Raw genomic sequence first — 19,483 nt, forward strand, 5'->3', positions numbered from 1 at the left:
AAGTGTATGTAAAACGCGTAAATTATTTTTTATTTTTTTTATTTCATATACAACTTAAATACATTATTTTAGGGAAGCAGGTGCAAAAAAGTTTCGAGCAATTATAATGTTTTATACAACAGTTTTGTTACAGAATATTTCGATCCAATAGCCGTCAGGATCAGAAATAAAGGCCAACGTTTTCATCTTGCCATCTTGGGGCCTTTTTATGAAATTGACACCTAAATTCTCGAAACGTGCACAAGCTTCGTCAACATTAGGTACCATTACACCAATATGACCATATCCTCGAGGATCAGAATTTCCATTATGATATTTCTGTTCTGGATCATTTTCTGTTCCCCAATTGCTAGAAAAATATTTTGAAAATCATTGTATTTGTATATCTATTAATAAAACTGTAAAAGTGTTAATCTATAACATCGAAAAAAATACTCACCTGGTTGAATAATTATGTATTAATTTAGACTTTGCTAAATGCCCTTTTATTTATATAAAGAAATAATAAAATATTCGTACAATTTTTATTTTTAATTTTTTTTTATTTTGTCCCTACATATTCAAAACTTGTTATTTTACTACTTATTATTACTATTGAAAATATTTGTTAAAGTTGCATCAAGTTACATGAGAGAATATTTCAGAAAAAGGATCTGATTATATATCAAAAATTTGCAAAAAAAATATAGTGCTTACTGGGTTAATTCTAAAGTTGCTTTTCTGCTTAATGCCCACTCTGTACGTTCTTTTGAGCCAAGGTTACCTACAAGGTCCTTTGATTCTTCAAAGCCCAAAAAATAGACAGTGAATTTCATTTCTGGAAAATCTAGTTTTGTTAATAAAGTCATTCCTAGGACATCCGTATAGAAGGGGATGCTTTTTCGTGGGTCTTTGATGCGGTACATAGTTTGTTGGAATATAAAATCCTTTAATTATAAAAAATAGCAAAATTTGAAAGGTGGACTACTAGCAGTGGAAGATACCAGATATTATTATATAACTAGTGTATGAATTCATTGTTAATTAAATAAAATTTATTGCGACCCGAAAATCGTGAATTTTAATCTCTTGTGGTCAAACATACCTTAGTAGCAGGGTCAGGACTTTTACATAATTTTAATATTTCTTCATTTGTTATTGGTATTCCAGCTGCTTGGTCCCCCATTTGTGTGGATGTATTAAACAAATTAAACTTGAAATTATTTCGATTTAAAACATCTAAATGAGATAATCGCCGAATATTTTGCGGTATACACAAACTCAACAAATACGTATAAGAACGATAGGAATTCGACAAAAACGCTATCGTTTTCTTGATCATTATTTCTATTGGTCTCTTACTATATTATTTAATAAGCCAGTTTGTTTATCTTACAAACGTTTTTGCAAATTGTTAATAAATTAGAATTTTTCGTTTATTTCTTCAAATTCAAATTCAAATTATCTTTTAAATATTATCTGCATTATTACAAATAATTTAATAGATTTATTAACTTTAATAAGTAACTTTTTAAAATAGGCAATACTAAATTTTATTTTTAATTACTGCTAATTATGCTTAAATAATACGCACATTCTGTGCTGCAAGCATAAATGTATGAAACTTGCGCAAAGAATTGACTTAAAAGCTGCTCTTACTTCTGCTAGCAGCAGAGGAACTGCCCTTTGATTGGTTGTTTATTTTAAATTTTAATTACTGTTTGAAAATTATTGCGAATCGAATAAAAAAATTAAATTACGGCTTTGTTTCTTGAAAGGCAGTTAAAATAAAACACAAACTCCTTTTGTATAAATTATGAAAATCTAGGATTCAATAAAAATGTTCAAAAATTGAAAACACTGTATTAAATAGTTTAACAGTGATAACAATAGCAACTACAAACAAATATTGCCCAAATATTTGTTATATCTAATCATTTGAATTAAATTCGTATGGTATGAATTACGATTGCGTAATATTCATTTTCTTTACTTCATCATCCAACTCTTAGATGCCTCTACACATCATTCAAATATAAATTCAACTGAAAATAATTTAAGGAAATGTCAACAGATGGCAAGATAATACTCTTTAATAATAAAAATAAATTTTCATTAATAATTTCTAACATTATCTTAAGTGCTGTAAAAATAATGCTTAAAGAACGTAATTCTATAAATTTTTGGGTTTAATATGTTAATCTACATTAAAAATGATGAGATACCGTATTTGTTTTTGCGGAAAAACCATTTTTAAGGGGTGAAGACAGACGACTTCCAAAGTTATTGATACTTGATTGTCAAAATTCATATATTTCTAGTTGATATTTTCAAAATCATAATGGATTAAATTTTACAAGAACAACGGTAAAAAAAGTGCTTGTATTCGCACATTTAAGAAACTAAAAAAAAGTTTAATTTCGAATGGTTGAAAATGAAAAAATTTAATTGCAAAAGTTTATTATGCAATTATTTTCTAATGCGACCCGTTTTAATCAATAGTGTGTAAAAAATTTCAAAATACATGTCTTTGCATTAAAAAAAAACATAATTATTCAATAACTTAATACTTTTGATTAAAATTGGTCCCATTAAAAAATACTTGCATAATAAATTTTTGGCAATTAAATTTTTTTCATTTTTAACTCTTCGAACCGTTTTGTAAATGTGCGATTACAACCACTTTTTTAATTGATTTTCGTGTCGAATTTAATCCATTTGGTTTTTGAAAATACTTATCAGTTAGAAATCCTGACGACAATCACCCTTACGGAGTATTATTTTGAGGGTCAAAGTTTCACCCTATAAAAATGATTTTCCACAAAAAATTCAGTACCTAATCATTTTTGGTGTAGATTAACATATTTCACCTGGTATCTCATAAGGTTTCCTTGTAAGGAACAATGAGTTCTTGCAAACAAAGTTTAAAAAGTTTACTTTTGCGTTTCTCAGTAAAATTTATTTTAATCAGTTCTTGAGTAAAAAAAGAAAAATTCTTTTCTCTATTTCAAATATACACAGTTAAATAAAATATGCTAGTTTAAAACCCACGACAATTGTTTCGCCCTACAGTATCTTTTTCAAATGAAGCATTATACTAACCAAAATACAGAATAACATCTGACCAGATTGTAACTAATTTTAGCTGGAATCACTTAATTAGCTAGTTTCATGTGAATATTAAATATCTTTAGCAGTTTACGACTCCTTAAATTTTGACCATGAATTACCCCTAAAGACTCGGCATTTTCGAAATTCATTTCGTCCATTTTGTTGTGCCAGCTTCACAACCATAATGCAAAAAGTTCTGTATAGTTAGAACGTTCAAAATTGACATAGTCCGCAATAAAACTGTCGCATTTACTTTCTTCGTTCAACTTACTAACTAGACTAGAGCGGTTGCTGACAGAATGCCTACTTTTATCGTACAATAGAAGAGAGATGTCAGGTAGAAATTGCAGCGGACATGATGTGTAACAGAAATTTATCTTTTTTCACTTTGCCTGTACTACTCATGAAGCATTTTCTAACTTTACAAGGGCGTGTTCAAAACGCAGCAAACGACTACAGTCCCAAGTGGAAACAAGAAAGAGGATATATCCATTTTCACAAATAGTTCATTACAGACTTTGCAAATTTTGATCATCCCATTTTTTTAAGATTAAGGCACTTAATGAGGAGGCGGACAGATCGAAACAAACTTGACCATAGAATCCTGTTGATGATGTGATGTAAATGTTTAATATGGGAAAGAAAGCAGATTTTCAGCCTGTTATGAAAGTCACTTAAGAAATAATGTTTTTCTAAGTAATTAATTTTTATTCCTTATAAAATGTTCTGTAACTAAAACTGTTTTCTTAAAATTACGTAAAACTTTTTCATTAGATACCTATGTGAAAATTCAGCTGAAGTAAAATTAAGTAGAAAGTTTCTCAAAGAGGCACTTGCTTACCCTAATTTTTTGTTGTTTTTATATTGTAGTAACATTCTTTGACAAAATGCTTGTTCAAAAGGTTGTTGTAGTTACCACAATAGTTGCTATTCTTTATTTTAAAATTCACTTTTCATATACGTTAAATATATATTTTGACGAAAATTCTACAAAAAACATCCTGTACTATGATGTAGAAAATTTTGATTATTTAACAGAAAATTTCGAGCTAATTTTAAAGTTTATTAATACCCATATGAGCAACAAATTCGTGAAAGTAATTGGCGAAACACTCGGTAAAGATAAACTAAGTGATATAATCATTCAAAGGCTAGATTCGCCACATGCCATTATCACAACTGGTACAAATTTATATGGGAATGCAGTTTTCAAAAATACGTCAGAATATCATAAACTTTATGATTACCTGTTTTTTGCCGATAATATACAACAAATAATCAGTATATTAAGATTTGTTTATACTCAGGAGGATTGGGCACCAAGAAGGCAATTTTTAAATATTGTAAAATGCGGATGGGGTAAGATAATCTTTATTTTAGTTTAAGATATTCTTTATGATAAGTTGTACTTGTCTAAGAAATGCGAAGCACTTTTACCTTATAATAAGCTATGTAGGTTTCTTAATTAATATTATTGTGTAAAGTATTTGATAAAATTGTATAGGTTGTTTTATAGATTTATAATATTTTATCATACATATTCTTTCAAAAATACAAAATCTTCCTTTAAACTTATACCTAAATAATCTAACAAACGAAGTGATTAATCTAAACATAACGATTTCAACAAAAACTAAGAAGAAATAGGTGAGATATAGTTGCCACGATCAAAATTGGCAAAGTCTACAATAAATTATCTGTGAGAATGGACGTATCTTTTTTCTTGTTTCCATTTGGGACTAGTCATTAGCAGAGATGTGATTTATTTGAAATACTTGCATTTAAAAAGCAAATACAAAATTATACAATGATGAATGAAAGTTCTCACATTGGCCATTGGAGGTATTAGAACCTTAAAAAGAGGACGAAGAGACATTCCATGAATGCCTTCTACTTCTTTTACTGAAGAGACCCCAAAAAATTCTAAACTCCTTGGAAATGGATAATCTAAAATATTGGATTGATATTGTTTTCCGGGTTGAATGTCATGGTCCATGGAATTTTAAAGTTTTAAATCGATATCGGCACCTGCCAAATCACCACTTATCGTACCTTTAACAAGGAATTACGAAATTCTATAAATTACGACAAAATAGCCCGCAAAATAATATCGAATTGATATACGTCAGCTGTGTAAAACTGAAAACTACAAGACATTGTGGTGTGCTAATAAATGCGTATAATCCGAAAGTCCTAGAAAACGATTCGAAAAGCTTCACTTATTAGATGAACCTAAAGTTAAAGAAACTATGGATTCTATTTCTTTCTCTTATTACAATGTGTAAAACATCAGAAACAAAATTGGGTTGTAAGTATTTTGATATAAAATGATTGATTTTGATTTTACATAAATAAAACTGCTTGCAACCCTATTTTGGCTCTGATCTTTCACGCTAGACAAACTATTTTGGAATCAATCTCTTTTTTCCAATTAAAACTGGTGACAAAGGTAAATAAGGAAATATATAGAATAATTATATGTTGCTGAACTGAAGAAACTATAACTTTAAGATAGAAAAACTATATCTCAATCCCTTCAAACAGATAAATATGAATCAAACAATCTTCTCAGCAGGCGACATAGAGTAAACACCAATATTAGTCTAGAAAAACTCCAATATTTAAAAAATTGAGCAAATGCCTGCAAGGTTTTGTTAAAAAATATTTTCTTCTTAAGTAAATGTAGAAAATTAAATAGATACTTAATTATCAAAAAAGTATTTACATTTGCTGTGTTTTGAATGCGCCCTTGTTAATGGAAATGCTTCATGAGTAGTAAAGACAAAGTGAAAAGAGATAAACGAATAATAGTAAGCGATGCAGCGGATCAAAGTCGGTTTTACAACTGCCTGGTTGGAATTATATCTTTAAACAAGCGTTTTTGGTTTCCTTAATTCCAGAGAATGTTGAACTTTCTTTAAAGTTCGGTGCTAGCAACATGCTCAAATACTGTCTGTCTGCATATCTTTCTGTTACACTACACAATTGGTGTAATGTAATTCCTTTTTATTTATTTGTGTCCGCTGCAATTGCTACCTGACATCTCTTTTCTAAGTTTACGATATTCTCTACAACGTCTGTCGTGTGTTTAAGTAGGCGTTCTCTCAGCAAACGTTCTAGTTTAGTTAGTAAGTTGAAAGAAGAATGAAAATGCCATAGTTTTATTGCGGATCATGCCAATGTTTAACGTTCCATTATAGATCTATTATTCGCCCCGTAAAACCGTATATTACAAATTTCATTGAAATCGTTGAAGCCATTGTCTAGAACGCGATTACAAACAGACAATCAAACAAATGCATAAATATTTGTTGTATATAATTTGTTTTATTAAATGTGCAGTTTGTTGTTATGACTAATAAATAACGCAAACATTTAGACTGTTGATTTTCAGATGACGAAGGTATTTCAACATCTATTGAATATTTTCGAAAAATATTCGCTTTTAATGTCGCATTTATTAAAGTGTGTGATAACACTTCAATTGGCTACACTTGGAAACCCAGAAAGGGGCGCGAATGTCCACAGCGTGCATCCCTCGTTAAATTTAATTTAAATCAAACATCAATCAATATATCTCATGGAAATTTAAGTACATTTGGTGGTTGTCCACTGAAAATTGGCTGGTTCTATGGAACTTTAATGTTAACCAATGAAACTAACGTTTTTGGTGCTTCATTTTATATTCTTGAAGAAATAGCGAAAATAACAAATGCAAAAGTTATTATAAATAAGGAAAATAATGCATACAAAGAAAATTTTAAATACGGTCTATCAGCTGGTAAGTAAAATTTCAGCGGTTAAATAATAAAAAAAAATATTCGTATAAGAAAAACGGGTCAGGAAAAGAAAGGAAAGCAAAGTCTGTCATGATTTACTTAATTTAAGGAGCTATAATCTTTCTTTCTTGAAATGAACCGTCAATCATAAATCTCAAAGAGAAAATTCTGTTCGTATGGTCACCCTATCATTCGTATGATGTTCTTGATCTTGGTTTTGAGTAGTAGATGTAAAAAGAATCAAGACCAATACCCTTATAGGGCCAATAAGGGTATTGACCTTAATTCTTCTCACATACTTGAATTAGGGAAAAAAATGGAACAGATTTGAACACTAGATTTTGACCATTGCGGTTTTACTATTTACTATAATTTATGACATCTTCGTTTGTACTGACTTTAGCAGACGTAGTAAAAGAAAAACTTTTGGGTGTTTCATTCCGACCAGAAACTAATGCTGGTGAACGGGCAGTCCCTCTGGACTATGCCGGAAGGTCCTCTTCAGCGTCCATTCAGGAATCGTGGAATGAGTGGAGTGGTACGGGTGAGAAAGATGAGATGGACGAAATGAAAACGGACGAGAATGAAAGATTATCTGTGGAATCTTATTGCCCCAGTATTTGCCTAAATGATCCAAGGGAAACCACAGAAAAAACTTGGACCAAGGCAGACGGACGACCCGGAATCGAACCCGCGTCCTTCCGAATGCTAAACGTCTAAGCCATGTCGTTCAGTCTCAGACGTAGTGTCAACTGGAGATGCACCGATTTGTGGTTTGACCTCGTACCGGATAGTTGTGTACCCAGCATTAGTTTTGCCAGATATCCGACCGCATATTTTGTAGGCGGCAGAGACATCACTGTAAAAAAATACCAATTGGATTTTAGTGTAAAATGATTGATATTATTAACAAATACAATTGGTGTATTACTTATTTTAAATTTAAATAGGTACTTACGCTGTGTTTAAAAGTTTAAAATATTATTAGTGGTCATTTCCTAAAATAAGTGCCGGATCCGAAGTGTCAATCTTAGTTTAGTTTTTGTTAATACGCGTGCGATTTTGGGACCACTTTTCTAGCAAGATTGCAAGTCCAAGATTAATACCTAATTTATTTAGAAGATCTTTATTTGGTTTAGTTTTGCAGTCTTGAGAGTGGTTAGACACGCACCTCCACGCTTTCCTATCCTGAGCTAATCTTCGCATTTCCCTAAAACTAGAACATTCTACATCCTTAACTATTTGCGAACAGTAATCTAATCTAGGCCTACCTCTACTCCTCTTAACTCCCGTTTCTGACTCTTATATGTCTCTGACTAGACTTTCATACCTGAGAAGGTCTGCTACCAACCTGTAAAAGTATATCATAGTGAGGAATCTTCATGAGAATTTGGAAATATTATAGAAAGTAAAGAATCATGAAAGACATTATAAAACATTCCAGAATTTTGAAAATTCTGGAATATTCGAGATGTTTATCGAAAGTTTTATAATATTATTAAACAGAAACGTCAAGATACGGTACAAGGCTGACGCAGTTTTTGCTGAAAGATTGATCTACATATTCATTGAAGATCAATTAGTTAGTAACTGATTACTTGTCTGGCATTCCTCTATGTTACTGTAGAATGATATTCATACATTTTGTTAAACAGTATGGTTGGACACGTACCTCCACTCTTTCCTAGCCTGAGCTAATCTTCGCATTTCCATAAAACTAGAACATCCTACATCCTTAACTATTTGCGAGCAGTAATCTAATCTAAGTCTACCTCTATCCCTCCTAACTCCCGTTTATACCTCAAATATGTCTCTAACCAGACCTTCATGCCTGAGTAGGTCTCCTACCAACCTATCTCGCCTATTTCTTTTTGACATCCATAGAGTTCTCTGTTCTCCTATTCTTTCTAATACCTCTTCATTTCTAACCTTCTCTATCCACGGTATCCTCATCATTCGCCTGTAACACCACATTTCGTATGCTTCTAACCTTTTCTTTTCCGCCGCGCCCACCGTCCACGTTTCGTACCCGTACAGCACCGCGCTACAAACATACACCTTTTTCAAATTTCTAAATTAATTGTTCTCGATCATAGTTTTGCACATGCAAGTTTCAAAAACATACAGTCATAGTAATTTTCTCGTTTTCGTTATATGAGTTTGCTCAATCAAACGATTCAGTTACTTCGTTTTACCACGATCCAACCACTCAGGGCTAAAACCAAAAATAAACTAAATTCGAAAAACAAAGATCAGGTCTTCTAGAATAACAAAACCAGGATCAAGACCAAATATACTTATCAGTATTGGTATTGATAAGCAAGTGACTGAATGTGACAAAACATCCGGATAAAAAGTATAAAATTTACTTAGTTCTCCTTAGATTCAATATCTTAAAAACTAAGCTACAGTTTGGTACTCAACCGTTGAATGTTATGTTACTTTCGAAGTTTCTATTTCCAGATACATTAATTGGAGATATGGAAGAACATCTTGTGGATATAGGCGTGGGCTACGTGTTGGAAATGAGACCATCACCTTTAATAGAACATACATTTCTTACCATGTATAGGCACAATTATTGGCTTTTGCCTAAACGACGATCCATTCTATCACTGTATTTGATCTATCGCGATTTGGGTGTAATGGTTTGGTTATTTGCTCTCTTTATTTTCGTTATTATTTTACTCGCTCTCAGATGCTACATAAAACCACGCATATATGAAATGATATCGAAATGGCCTTTTATGTTTCTCGCCGTTTTGTTCGCAATCGGTACAGGACATTTTCGTAATAAATTGATATCGTTTAAACTTCTGATGATGCTTGGAACAATGCTCGGTCTTCATGTTTCTGTGGGATTTTACAGTTTCACGAGCAGCCTAATGACAAATCCTCCGTTAGAACGGAAAATTACAAATTTTCGTGATTTAGCTAACAGCCGATTACAATTAAGGACATACAAACCTATCCTTACTGGGTTAGCTATAGAATTTGACAAAAACTTGACGAACTTGATTTTAAGTAAATGGATGCCTCCAAAATATGAAGTTGGCATTAATGAAACTAGAGATTTTGTCAACAGTATAGATTATGCTGTTTTGTCCTCAGAACATTTCAAGAAGGTGATAAGGAACTACAAAAATGTGGATAAGGTTTCTTCTGAGGTAAATCCTTTTATGCATTTCCAGCTTTAATAATTTTTTAACAGACATTAGAGTTAATGAGAGCAAGACCTATACTGCCTTTTGTTAGTTTAATTTTTTTGTTCCAAATCCAGAATATCCTATTATTACCTAACTCAGCTCCACAAAACAGAAATAGGTGCGGAGTTTTTGGGAAATGTAAACTGGATACAATAATCGTAATTATCGTGTTAATTATCAGCTTATTGAATACGACGTTGCATTGTCGTATTTCTTTACCAGGATTAAAATTGAATTTACCTGTTTTTCTCGAAAACGATGAACTTTCGGAAATAAAAATATTTACATAATTTTCTCATTTTATAGTGCCCTATCATATCCTGCATACTTCGCACTTATTTTTGTTACACCCTGTATACCAAGTTATTGAAATTTGAACACTTATGTTAAAGGAATGCAACTGCAATTATAAAGAAATCCCTCTGTTGTGTTACATGGGGTAACTTCCTTAAATTAATGTGCTTAATAGTTATATAAACGTTATAGCCATATAATGGATTTATGGAAGTTTTCGTTGTAAGAAGCGGCTTTCCCCTGTTGTATCGAATTAATGAAATTCTGTCCAGAATATTCCAGGCTGGATTGGTTGATAAATGGATATATAAGGAAATGTCTCTGTATCCTAAAGTAGAAGTTCCAACGGAATCACATTACGCGGCTGTTCCATTAACACTAGCAAAAATGTCGACTGCTTTTCTAGTATTAGGAGTTGGATTGCTCTTGTCTACAATTACTTTTATAATCGAAATTATTTTACATAAAAAATACAAAATAAAAGCACAAAAACGTCATCAGGCGCTAGTACAGTTACTTAAATAAACGGCTAAACTGTAATCGTGTGTAGTAGTTAAATGAATATTGTTTGTATGAAACGATTTAGCATTTAATGGTGGTTAATATCAAATATTAATGTGAAAATTCATTTTTAATTTTTACCCACTATAAAATACTTCAGATTAAGGAGGAAAAATTTGTTGCTGTTGTCACACCCTCGCCCGGAATCGAACTCAAGATCCTTGGCCTTGATGCGTAAAGCCAAAGGTCCCGGGTTCGATTCCCGGCGAGGGTGTGACAACAGCAACAAATTTTTCTCATTAACTTATTGTAGTTTATAATAAAATTGAAAATGAATTTTCACATTAATATTTGAATATTGTTTGTTTGCATAATGAAGAAAGAAGAAGACCTTTTTTAATTTTTCGAACAGAAACTTCATAAAAAAAAAATAATTGTGTATGTGGTCTCGATATCGCCCAAAATCTCTCTCTCGACTGAAGCCCGAATTCAGATGAATATAAAAATTGTTTGCAAAAGTGAAGAGTGGAGATTTTGAAGGCAATTGATGTTTTCAAGTTATTAATTTATTAAAATTAGCTTAGTAACTTTTTGAATAATGTTTTATATAGCATTTATATAGCAAATAATGGAAACTGTGCACTTTTAACTAAAAATCAACCTCATTATAAGTATACATATGTGGCTAAAAGAAAAATTCGAATGTAATATAGTAATAAGTAATAAAAATTATGTAAATAAACTAAAATTATCTTTTGCATCTTTTTAGTTGGAGTATAACAATGTTCCCGTTGTTAACAATTTCCTGCAAAAATGCCATATTTTCTTGCATATATACCTATGGATAGAAGCAATGATTTTTTATTGTATTAATACACCAGAGAACCCAAAAATTAGATATTTTTATTGAAAATTGGAAAAAACCAAATATTTTGATATTATAGACTCCAAGTAAAATATGCCATAAGTAATTTTTATTTATTTATTTATTAATTTTAAGGAAATTAATTCATTTCTTTTATTGTTTTAGCCGTATAATTTTGCTTAACATACACTCTAATAGTACTTGAATAAATTATCAAATTTATGTAATACACTACAATATTGAAATGTCTTGCATAGAATAAAGTTGTGGTAGTTAAATCTGAAAAGCAATTTTATTTAAATACAATCTATAAGTACGTCATTATAGATTTTTCATTAATTTTAAATACATCAGACTGTTGCTTACCACTTTATTTAGTAGCAAGTGAAGCGAGTAGTAAACTTGCAGTCGTCTATAAGTAAGGGAATATGATGGTAAATGTAGTTATTGTTTTAACTTTTCTGATAAATTATGCAATTTACATTAATGCAGAAGAAAGTATTATATTTAAAAGATTTACTGTTCCTTCCGCTGAATCAAACTCGGAGAATAATGTAAGAACGGTTAGTGATTTTATTAATAAACACCTGAACGAAAAGTTTACTTTCATAACGTATACTGAACTCAGTCCATTCGGTCAAAAAATTCTCATGAAAGTCAATATTTCACAAAAACTTGTTTGCATAAAAAATAACGACAAAAATGTTAATTCTAATTCTAATGATATTGGATCTAATGCTAATATAAAAAACAGTAATTATATGTACGACTATTTAATATTCCCCAATAATTTCATGGATTTGTTGTTTATAATGAAATTCATTATGAAATCGCCAACATGGAATCCTACTAACAGATTTCTAATCATTTTCGAGTGCTCGTTAGGTACGTATCTGCTAATAATTTTAAGCAAATTATTTATTTATAGTTTTCATCTACTCAATATTGAACAGTTTATTGTAATCACTAGGTATCTATTTTTCTTCATAATTTATTGTAGCTTTTCTTTTTAAGATGATAACGAAATTTTAGAGGCGTATGATATATTAAGAAGGAAACACATTTACAAATGCCTTTTCATACGATTGTGTGACGGGTTTTTACTGGGATACTCATGGAACTTCAAGAAATCTACAAGTCGATGTGAAAATTTGATTAGTTTGACTCCATTCAATATTAGCGTAGAAAAAGTAGATGATTACTTTATTTCTAAAATTCCGAAGGAAACTGAAATTTGTTCTATCAATATTTCACCTGCTAGAGAACCTTCAAGTGAATCAATTCGGTCTGTTCAAGAAGCTATTGCAAATTTACTTGGACTGAAGTTGATACAAAACAAACTAAAGAAGGTCTACGGAGATGAATTGTTCTTTAACGATTCAGTTGGTATGTTCATTACTTATTATTACTTTATGTTTCTCTGCTATTTGCGAAGATTTCGATAGTTAAACTTCAATTTTAGAAAATACTACAAATGGCGCAGTAAACGCCATCTGTAGCACGATGTTACATTTTAGGATTACGTATGCTCCAACAAGGTCCACTTGTGTGGATATCTACTTGCTGAAAACGAATCCCGGCGTAGCCAAACTCAACGTGATAGGCACGTTAGCTTAATCGAATAAAATAATTTGAAGTGGACTATATTCTGTCGAAACTGCCAGACGCGGATCGCGATTTCGATCTTTTTAGATCTCATCAGCGCGTCGCAGGCTTTCGATTAAGCTAACGTGCATATCACGTTGAGGTTGGCTACGAAATCGCGATCCGCGTCTGGCAGTTTCGACAGAATACAGACCACTTCGTATTATTTTAAACTTCAATTTGCTGGTCCCTATTAGAAATGGGGTGGGTATCCGGTTTGGTAGTGAGAAAGATTCCAGCATTTGTTGTTAGATACTGCCGGGTATCTAGCAGTGCCGACTATAAGTCAACAGAAAGGAAAAAAACTAAAAGTAACCGCGATAAAAGTAATAACTATAATTACCGAAACCCAACACTTTTAATTATTGAGAATACGGAAAAATAGCGTTAGATCAATTTAACAATGTTTTAGTTGGAAAGGAAATTTTTGTAGTTTTTAGTATGGGATTTAACAACTAAATTTATGCAATTTTAAAGGATATTACCCTTATATGTATATGTATATGTATATGTATGCGAAAATGAATTCATTGATTTTCGGTGGATCCATTTGCCTACAGGCATACTAGGCAGCCTAAGTGAGCTTTTGCATCTTTTCAACACTGTCTACTGCTTGCGGAAATAGAAAACAACGTAATCTTGGGCTTGGACGTTGTTCAGAAATATGACTTTTGTCTGAGCTTCCAGAGAAAAATTTTGACATTGAATGGGAAGACGTTCAAGTTCTATTTGCAAGATATAGCTGTTCCACAAGTTAAAAAGGTGAGCCAGCCAACAGGTAAAATCCAACGGGTTCCAGAAGATTTGTTGGGAATGTTCGAGAAAGCTAGAGAAAAGGGTAAACCAACTGAACAATGATAATTAATGGAATTATTCGAACAATACCAAGATGTGTTGGAATTAGTAAATGACAAGAAGGGGCGAGCGTACAAAATTAACACAGGAAGAGCGCAATCTATCTGGCAGAGATTGAGGAGACTACCCCTGATCAAGAAAGAAGAAGTCGAGAATGCCACAAGGGAAATACAAAAAGATGGAGTAATAGAACCATGGACCAGCCCTCAGACCGCGTCGGTAACTTTGGTCAAAAAGAAGGATGGGCTAACACGTTTTTGCCAGGACTACCGTGAACTGAACAATGTGACGAAGAAAGAAACGACGATATCTTAGACACACTTGCTGGGTCAATGATATTTTCAACGCTAGACCTCAAAAGTGGCTATTCGCAAGTGGATTTGGATTCTGCAATCAACGGGAAGACAGCATTCTCTATCGGTACGGGATTGTGGCAATTTAAAGTGATACTGAATATTGAGCTTGAAGAAATACCAGCTGTGTCAAGAATCAGTCAACTAACTGCGGCATATAGTTTAGAAAACTACTAATTTTCCATTCTTTCGTTTAAAGTTTCGTTTTTCTACTTAAACTTAGCATAAACTGGTTATAATAGGCATTCAGACGAATTTGCAAAAGTATTGGCCCAGAATCAGTTGGTGCAGTCTCATCAAGCAAGACATTACAAATGGGCTACTTCAGAGCTATACAGGGACTAAAAAAACAACCAGGATGCAGGCAGATGAAGGGTATCGTCTGAAACTGAAGAGACTGCTCGGGAAAATAAATTCACAGTCTCGACAAAAAGAAAACTAGGACTCTTGCAGAAATTTTTACAGTTAACGAAGAAGTGTGATAGCAAGGGATTACCATGCTTTCGGAGATCTAACCAAGCCCAAATCTAAAATATTAATAATACTAAACTATTCTGAAATAATCTTGCCGCCATTTTTTCACACAATATATATGTTTATTGTCTGAATACTGTCAATACTGAACTAAAACTAATTCTTTTTAGGTTCAATTATAAATGACCTGAACAACCATATGTTGGACATAGGTGTGATAACATGTGAACACGGAATTAAGAGAGAATTAGTAGAGAAAACAGTTTTCTACTATTTCGCGGAAAACATTTGGTTGTTTCCACGTCGAAAAATATTGAAAGAGTGGAACATATTTTTTCCAATACGTTACATCTCTTACTTTTGCCTCAGTATAATCACAATTATAATTGTTTTGGTTCCCCTATTGACCCTACACTCAAGATTCCTAAATGATGCAATTGAAATGTCATTACTTAATCGAACAATATTTGCCTTTTCATTATTGACGACTGCTTCTGGTAAATTACTGAGTAAATCAATCTCTCTTAGACTCTTGATGTTCATCGCAATAATTCATGGATTTTATCTGAACCTTGTGTACACATCCCTTATAAGCAGCATTGTCACTAATCCTCCCAGGGAGGCTAAAATTCGAACGTTTGAAGATTTTCTTAAAAGTCATTACCAAATGAATTTTTATGAAGGTTTATTTGGACATCTTGAACAAAAGGGTTTCAAAGGTCTACAAGAAGCTATGAAACAAAAGTGGATAAAGCCTTCAAGTGACGCCTTTTATAGTGAAGTAGTGAACGTCATTAAAAGTCAAAAATATGGAATCGTCGTTAATAGCAGAGCAACCAAAGTTATAACAAATTACAATGAAGGAGAAAAATTAAAACTTTTCGTAAGTTGATGTGTTCATTAGAAATATTATATATTTATTGGTCATCGTCTAGAAACTTTTTTTCGACGTTTCGCCGAAATGAGTAGTTGGTTCTTTTAAGTAGTCTACATTAAATATCAGAGCAGAACTCTTGTAAGTACCAATCACTCGTGTCAGTGAAACGTTGAATGAGGAAATTTCTAATGCTATAGCCAATAAGTCCGGAAACCAGTAGTACTTTGGACAACGCCCGCGAAAGCTTAAAGGCTCTTTTCATCTACAGAATGTAGATTTGCTGCGAAAAATTAGCTGACATGATAATGAATTGTACTGTCTTTTGTGTTTATTCGAACATTTTTTTATAATTCGACCAGCATGACCTACCTATGTACACATATATGTACCTAATTGTTCGAGGTGTTCCATTTTAAATGCAACTTATTCAAAAATAATCTCTACACATATTACTGTGTTCGGAAGGGGAGAAGAATAGTGATCTACAATTTGATCTTGAACTTCATCTGCAAGGTCAAGTTATTCTCTATTAAAATTACTTCTTTCTGTATCCGGACATAAAATTTTACGCTCTCTCCGAATTCGGGACCGAAAATAAGAATTTTTATTCAATTATTTAAAATCGGGCATATTGAATATTAAATCACAGTTGTTGCAATCTAATCCGTACGGATATTTCAATTTTTTTAGTAACCTATCCACTGTGCCTATGCTTTTGATTAAAAAATCGCAATTCCTAAAATCAGTGTGATTTGTAGCATGACTTTTACTACGAATGCTTCTTGGTCAGAAAAGGATTTCCGTATTTGGATAAAATCAATGAAATACTAATGTGGACGTTTGAAGCGGGCATTTTTGGAAAATGGCTTAACATGGATATGGCAACTTTGCCACACGTTGCTATACCTTCTGCTACATATGAAGCGACAAAACTAAAATTACAAGATTTTACAGGAGCTTTTATAATTTTAGGAGTTGGAATTGTTATTTCTGTAGGAATCTTTATAGCAGAAATAATAATAATGTATGTGGTTAAACGTTAAATATTAATTTATAATAAAATTGGCACTCTTGTTTGCTATCAGCACCAAAACTATAATCTTTAAAAATATGAACGTTAATGGACACNTTAGGAGTTGGAATTGTTATTTCTGTAGGAATCTTTATAGCAGAAATAATAATAATGTATGTGGTTAAACGTTAAATATTAATTTATAATAAAATTGGCACTCTTGTTTGCTATCAGCACCAAAACTATAATCTTTAAAAATATGAACGTTAATGGACACATTTGAATAAAATCGATCATAAAATATTGTAATGGTGTCCATCATCACTAACGAGTGATGTTTGTGATTTATTTTTAATAGTTGTTCTGCTAGCGCTACACGTCTTTTAGAACATAGTATGTATTTAATAAAATAAATGGATTTAACTATTACTGCATTCTTATTCCATAAAAAGTAAGATAAATTTTAACACCGTTAGTAAATTTATTATCTATTGCAGTGTTTCCCAACCTTTTTTTCTCGCGAACCAAAAGAAAGGTCTGAAAAAATTTGACGAACCCCCTATGTAGTCGTTGACAGGTAAAAAAAGCAATAACATTTGATAGAATTTATATATTTTTCATATTGCAGAATAATTGATTATATTAATCGTGAAACATTTAAAGGGAAAACTACTGCAATGATTTTAAATATAAAGCAGAACATGATACTAATCACATTGATAAAATGTTTTAAATATAAATAAATGTTTGTAATAAAAAGAGAATAAATAGTATTTGATTACTTGAATAAGAGGAATAAATTTTAATGTATAAAATTGTTGATATAATTTGATATTGATGAAGTAATTTTGAAAAACAAATAAGGAAAAAAGAAATGAAAATATTGAAATTTATTTTAAATTTCTTAACATACAGGCATTTTATTGCCGTTTAAAAAAATCCGCCATTACGTTATTTTTCAAATTTAATTTATCGAATAATGGGATGACAGTCTTCACAAAAGGAGGATTTTGCGATGAAGTTATCATTGCGACGTAATTGGAAATTGTACTGAATTCATTTCTATTTTATTCATTCCTGTCAATCATATTGTTTAACAACTTTCGTAACTATTACTTTTCTCTAGCGGACTATATAATGCTATAATATTGTGTTTAATTGACAAAATGATTGTAAATTGGATAAATTCGACAAGTTTTACTCGTGGACATGCTGTTAAAGGCTTTATCAATTTAAAATTCTCATTCTGTAATATTATGTTGTCTAAATTGCGCATAATATTATATTAACAAGACGATTGTAATTAGAGCTAGGTCAGTAATTTATTCGAAGAAAATTTTGCTGTCCTGCTTAATAAGAGGAAAATGTATAAACAACAGCTATAGTCACTGCCCGTAGGAAAAATTTCCATTCTATTTCCATTAAAAAAATGCCATTTAATTACCACTGATAATAATTAATGGTAATAAATGGAGAATTGCCAATGGGATGAATGGAATTTCCATTAGAANCTGCCTGATCAGGCTCATGGCATCCCGTAGGGAAAATTTCCATTCTATTTCCATTAAAAAAATGCCATTTAATTACCACTGATAATAATTAATGGTAATAAATGGAGAATTGCCAATGGGATGAATGGAATTTCCATTAGAATTCTAGTGGAAATCCCATTCTCGAACTCAATGGGATTTCCGTCGCTGAACGCAATGGGATTTCCGTTGCGTTCCATTCCTGAACTCAATGGAAATCCTTATATTTATATTGAATGGTTTTAAACAGAATTTATAAAATTTGCATCGGTTCCCATTGAAAATGTAAATATTAATGGAATTATTGTAAATGGAAACAATTATTTTTCCATTTATACCAAATGGGTTTGAATGGAATTTACAAATTTTCCATTGACTCCTATTGAAGTTAAATGGAAATTTTTTACTACGGGTGACTATCTATTCGAGAAATTAAGGCAACACTTTTCTATTAGTTGTTTGCTTCAGGTTTAACACAAGAAAATCGAATGTTTATGATGAAAATTTCTCACATTTTGTGAGCGTGCGCATAAGTTTATTAGTGATGTACGTAATCTTTTGCTAATTTACATGCAAGAATCAGGTCTATTCCAAACATTCCAAAAAATGGCGATTTTTCAGCTAATTTGCCTGGATTATATAAAGCAAGAGTCGTGGATGTCCCTGTAGATCAAGTGGAGTTAGTTCAGACATCCGGCTGGATGATTTGTGAATGTTTTCTTGCTGACTAGGCATTTCGCCAATTAAACAAATTAAAATTAAGCAAAACAGTCACAGATGATCCAATATTACAGTTAGTGCATGGATTAACATTAACAGCTCAGATATTTCTCTTCCTGCAATAAATTTTTGCGGGGCAAATTGCATCGATTTGAACGGCTTCTCGCCGTATACGACACATCGATTGCAACTAGGGTTTATACAAAAACCGACATTTTATAAAACCGGTTTTAGAATAGTAATTTTTCCAGAAAACCGGTTTCGAATTTTTATAAAAAAATTTT

At 31.7% G+C, this 19,483-nt stretch overlaps 2 protein-coding genes across 2 annotated transcripts; one reads left to right on the forward strand and one right to left on the reverse strand.

Moving 5' to 3' along the window:
- Positions 1–22: 22 nt before the first annotated feature.
- On the reverse strand, positions 23–1,327 carry LOC108737952 (lactoylglutathione lyase). The gene is made up of 3 exons (XM_018471150.2): positions 1,085–1,327; positions 697–926; positions 23–349 (listed from the first exon to the last, which is right to left on the reverse strand). Exons 1-3 carry the CDS (start codon positions 1,319–1,321, stop codon positions 112–114), a joined length of 705 nt encoding a protein of 234 aa, XP_018326652.1. The 5' UTR covers positions 1,322–1,327; the 3' UTR covers positions 23–111.
- An 11,186-nt stretch (positions 1,328–12,513) lies between these two features.
- On the forward strand, positions 12,514–17,016 carry LOC112906848. The gene is made up of 4 exons (XM_025981878.1): positions 12,514–12,620; positions 12,750–13,121; positions 15,232–15,944; positions 16,697–17,016. Exons 1-4 carry the CDS (start codon positions 12,530–12,532, stop codon positions 16,979–16,981), a joined length of 1,461 nt encoding a protein of 486 aa, XP_025837663.1. The 5' UTR covers positions 12,514–12,529; the 3' UTR covers positions 16,982–17,016.
- The last annotated feature ends 2,467 nt before the right edge of the window (positions 17,017–19,483 follow it).

Source organism: Agrilus planipennis, unplaced genomic scaffold, assembly GCF_000699045.2.
Source record: "Agrilus planipennis isolate EAB-ADULT unplaced genomic scaffold, Apla_2.0 scaffold120, whole genome shotgun sequence".
In the NCBI taxonomy this organism is placed as follows: domain Eukaryota; kingdom Metazoa; phylum Arthropoda; class Insecta; order Coleoptera; family Buprestidae; genus Agrilus; species Agrilus planipennis.

Excerpts from the sequence above, each read along its gene's own strand:
- LOC108737952 (XM_018471150.2), bottom strand. The coding sequence starts at position 1,321 with ATGATCAAGAAAACGATAGCGTTTTTGTCGAATTCCTATCGTTCTTAT. Across the intron at positions 927-1,084 it reads GTCCTGACCCTGCTACTAAG|GATTTTATATTCCAACAAAC; the intron begins GTATGTTTGACC and ends TTATAATTAAAG. Across the intron at positions 350-696 it reads GCAACTTTAGAATTAACCCA|CAATTGGGGAACAGAAAATG; the intron begins GTAAGCACTATA and ends ATATTTTTCTAG.
- LOC112906848 (XM_025981878.1), top strand. The coding sequence starts at position 12,530 with ATGGATTTGTTGTTTATAATGAAATTCATTATGAAATCGCCAACATGG. Across the intron at positions 12,621-12,749 it reads CATTTTCGAGTGCTCGTTAG|ATGATAACGAAATTTTAGAG; the intron begins GTACGTATCTGC and ends TTTCTTTTTAAG. Across the intron at positions 15,945-16,696 it reads GAGAAAAATTAAAACTTTTC|CATGACTTTTACTACGAATG; the intron begins GTAAGTTGATGT and ends TGTGATTTGTAG.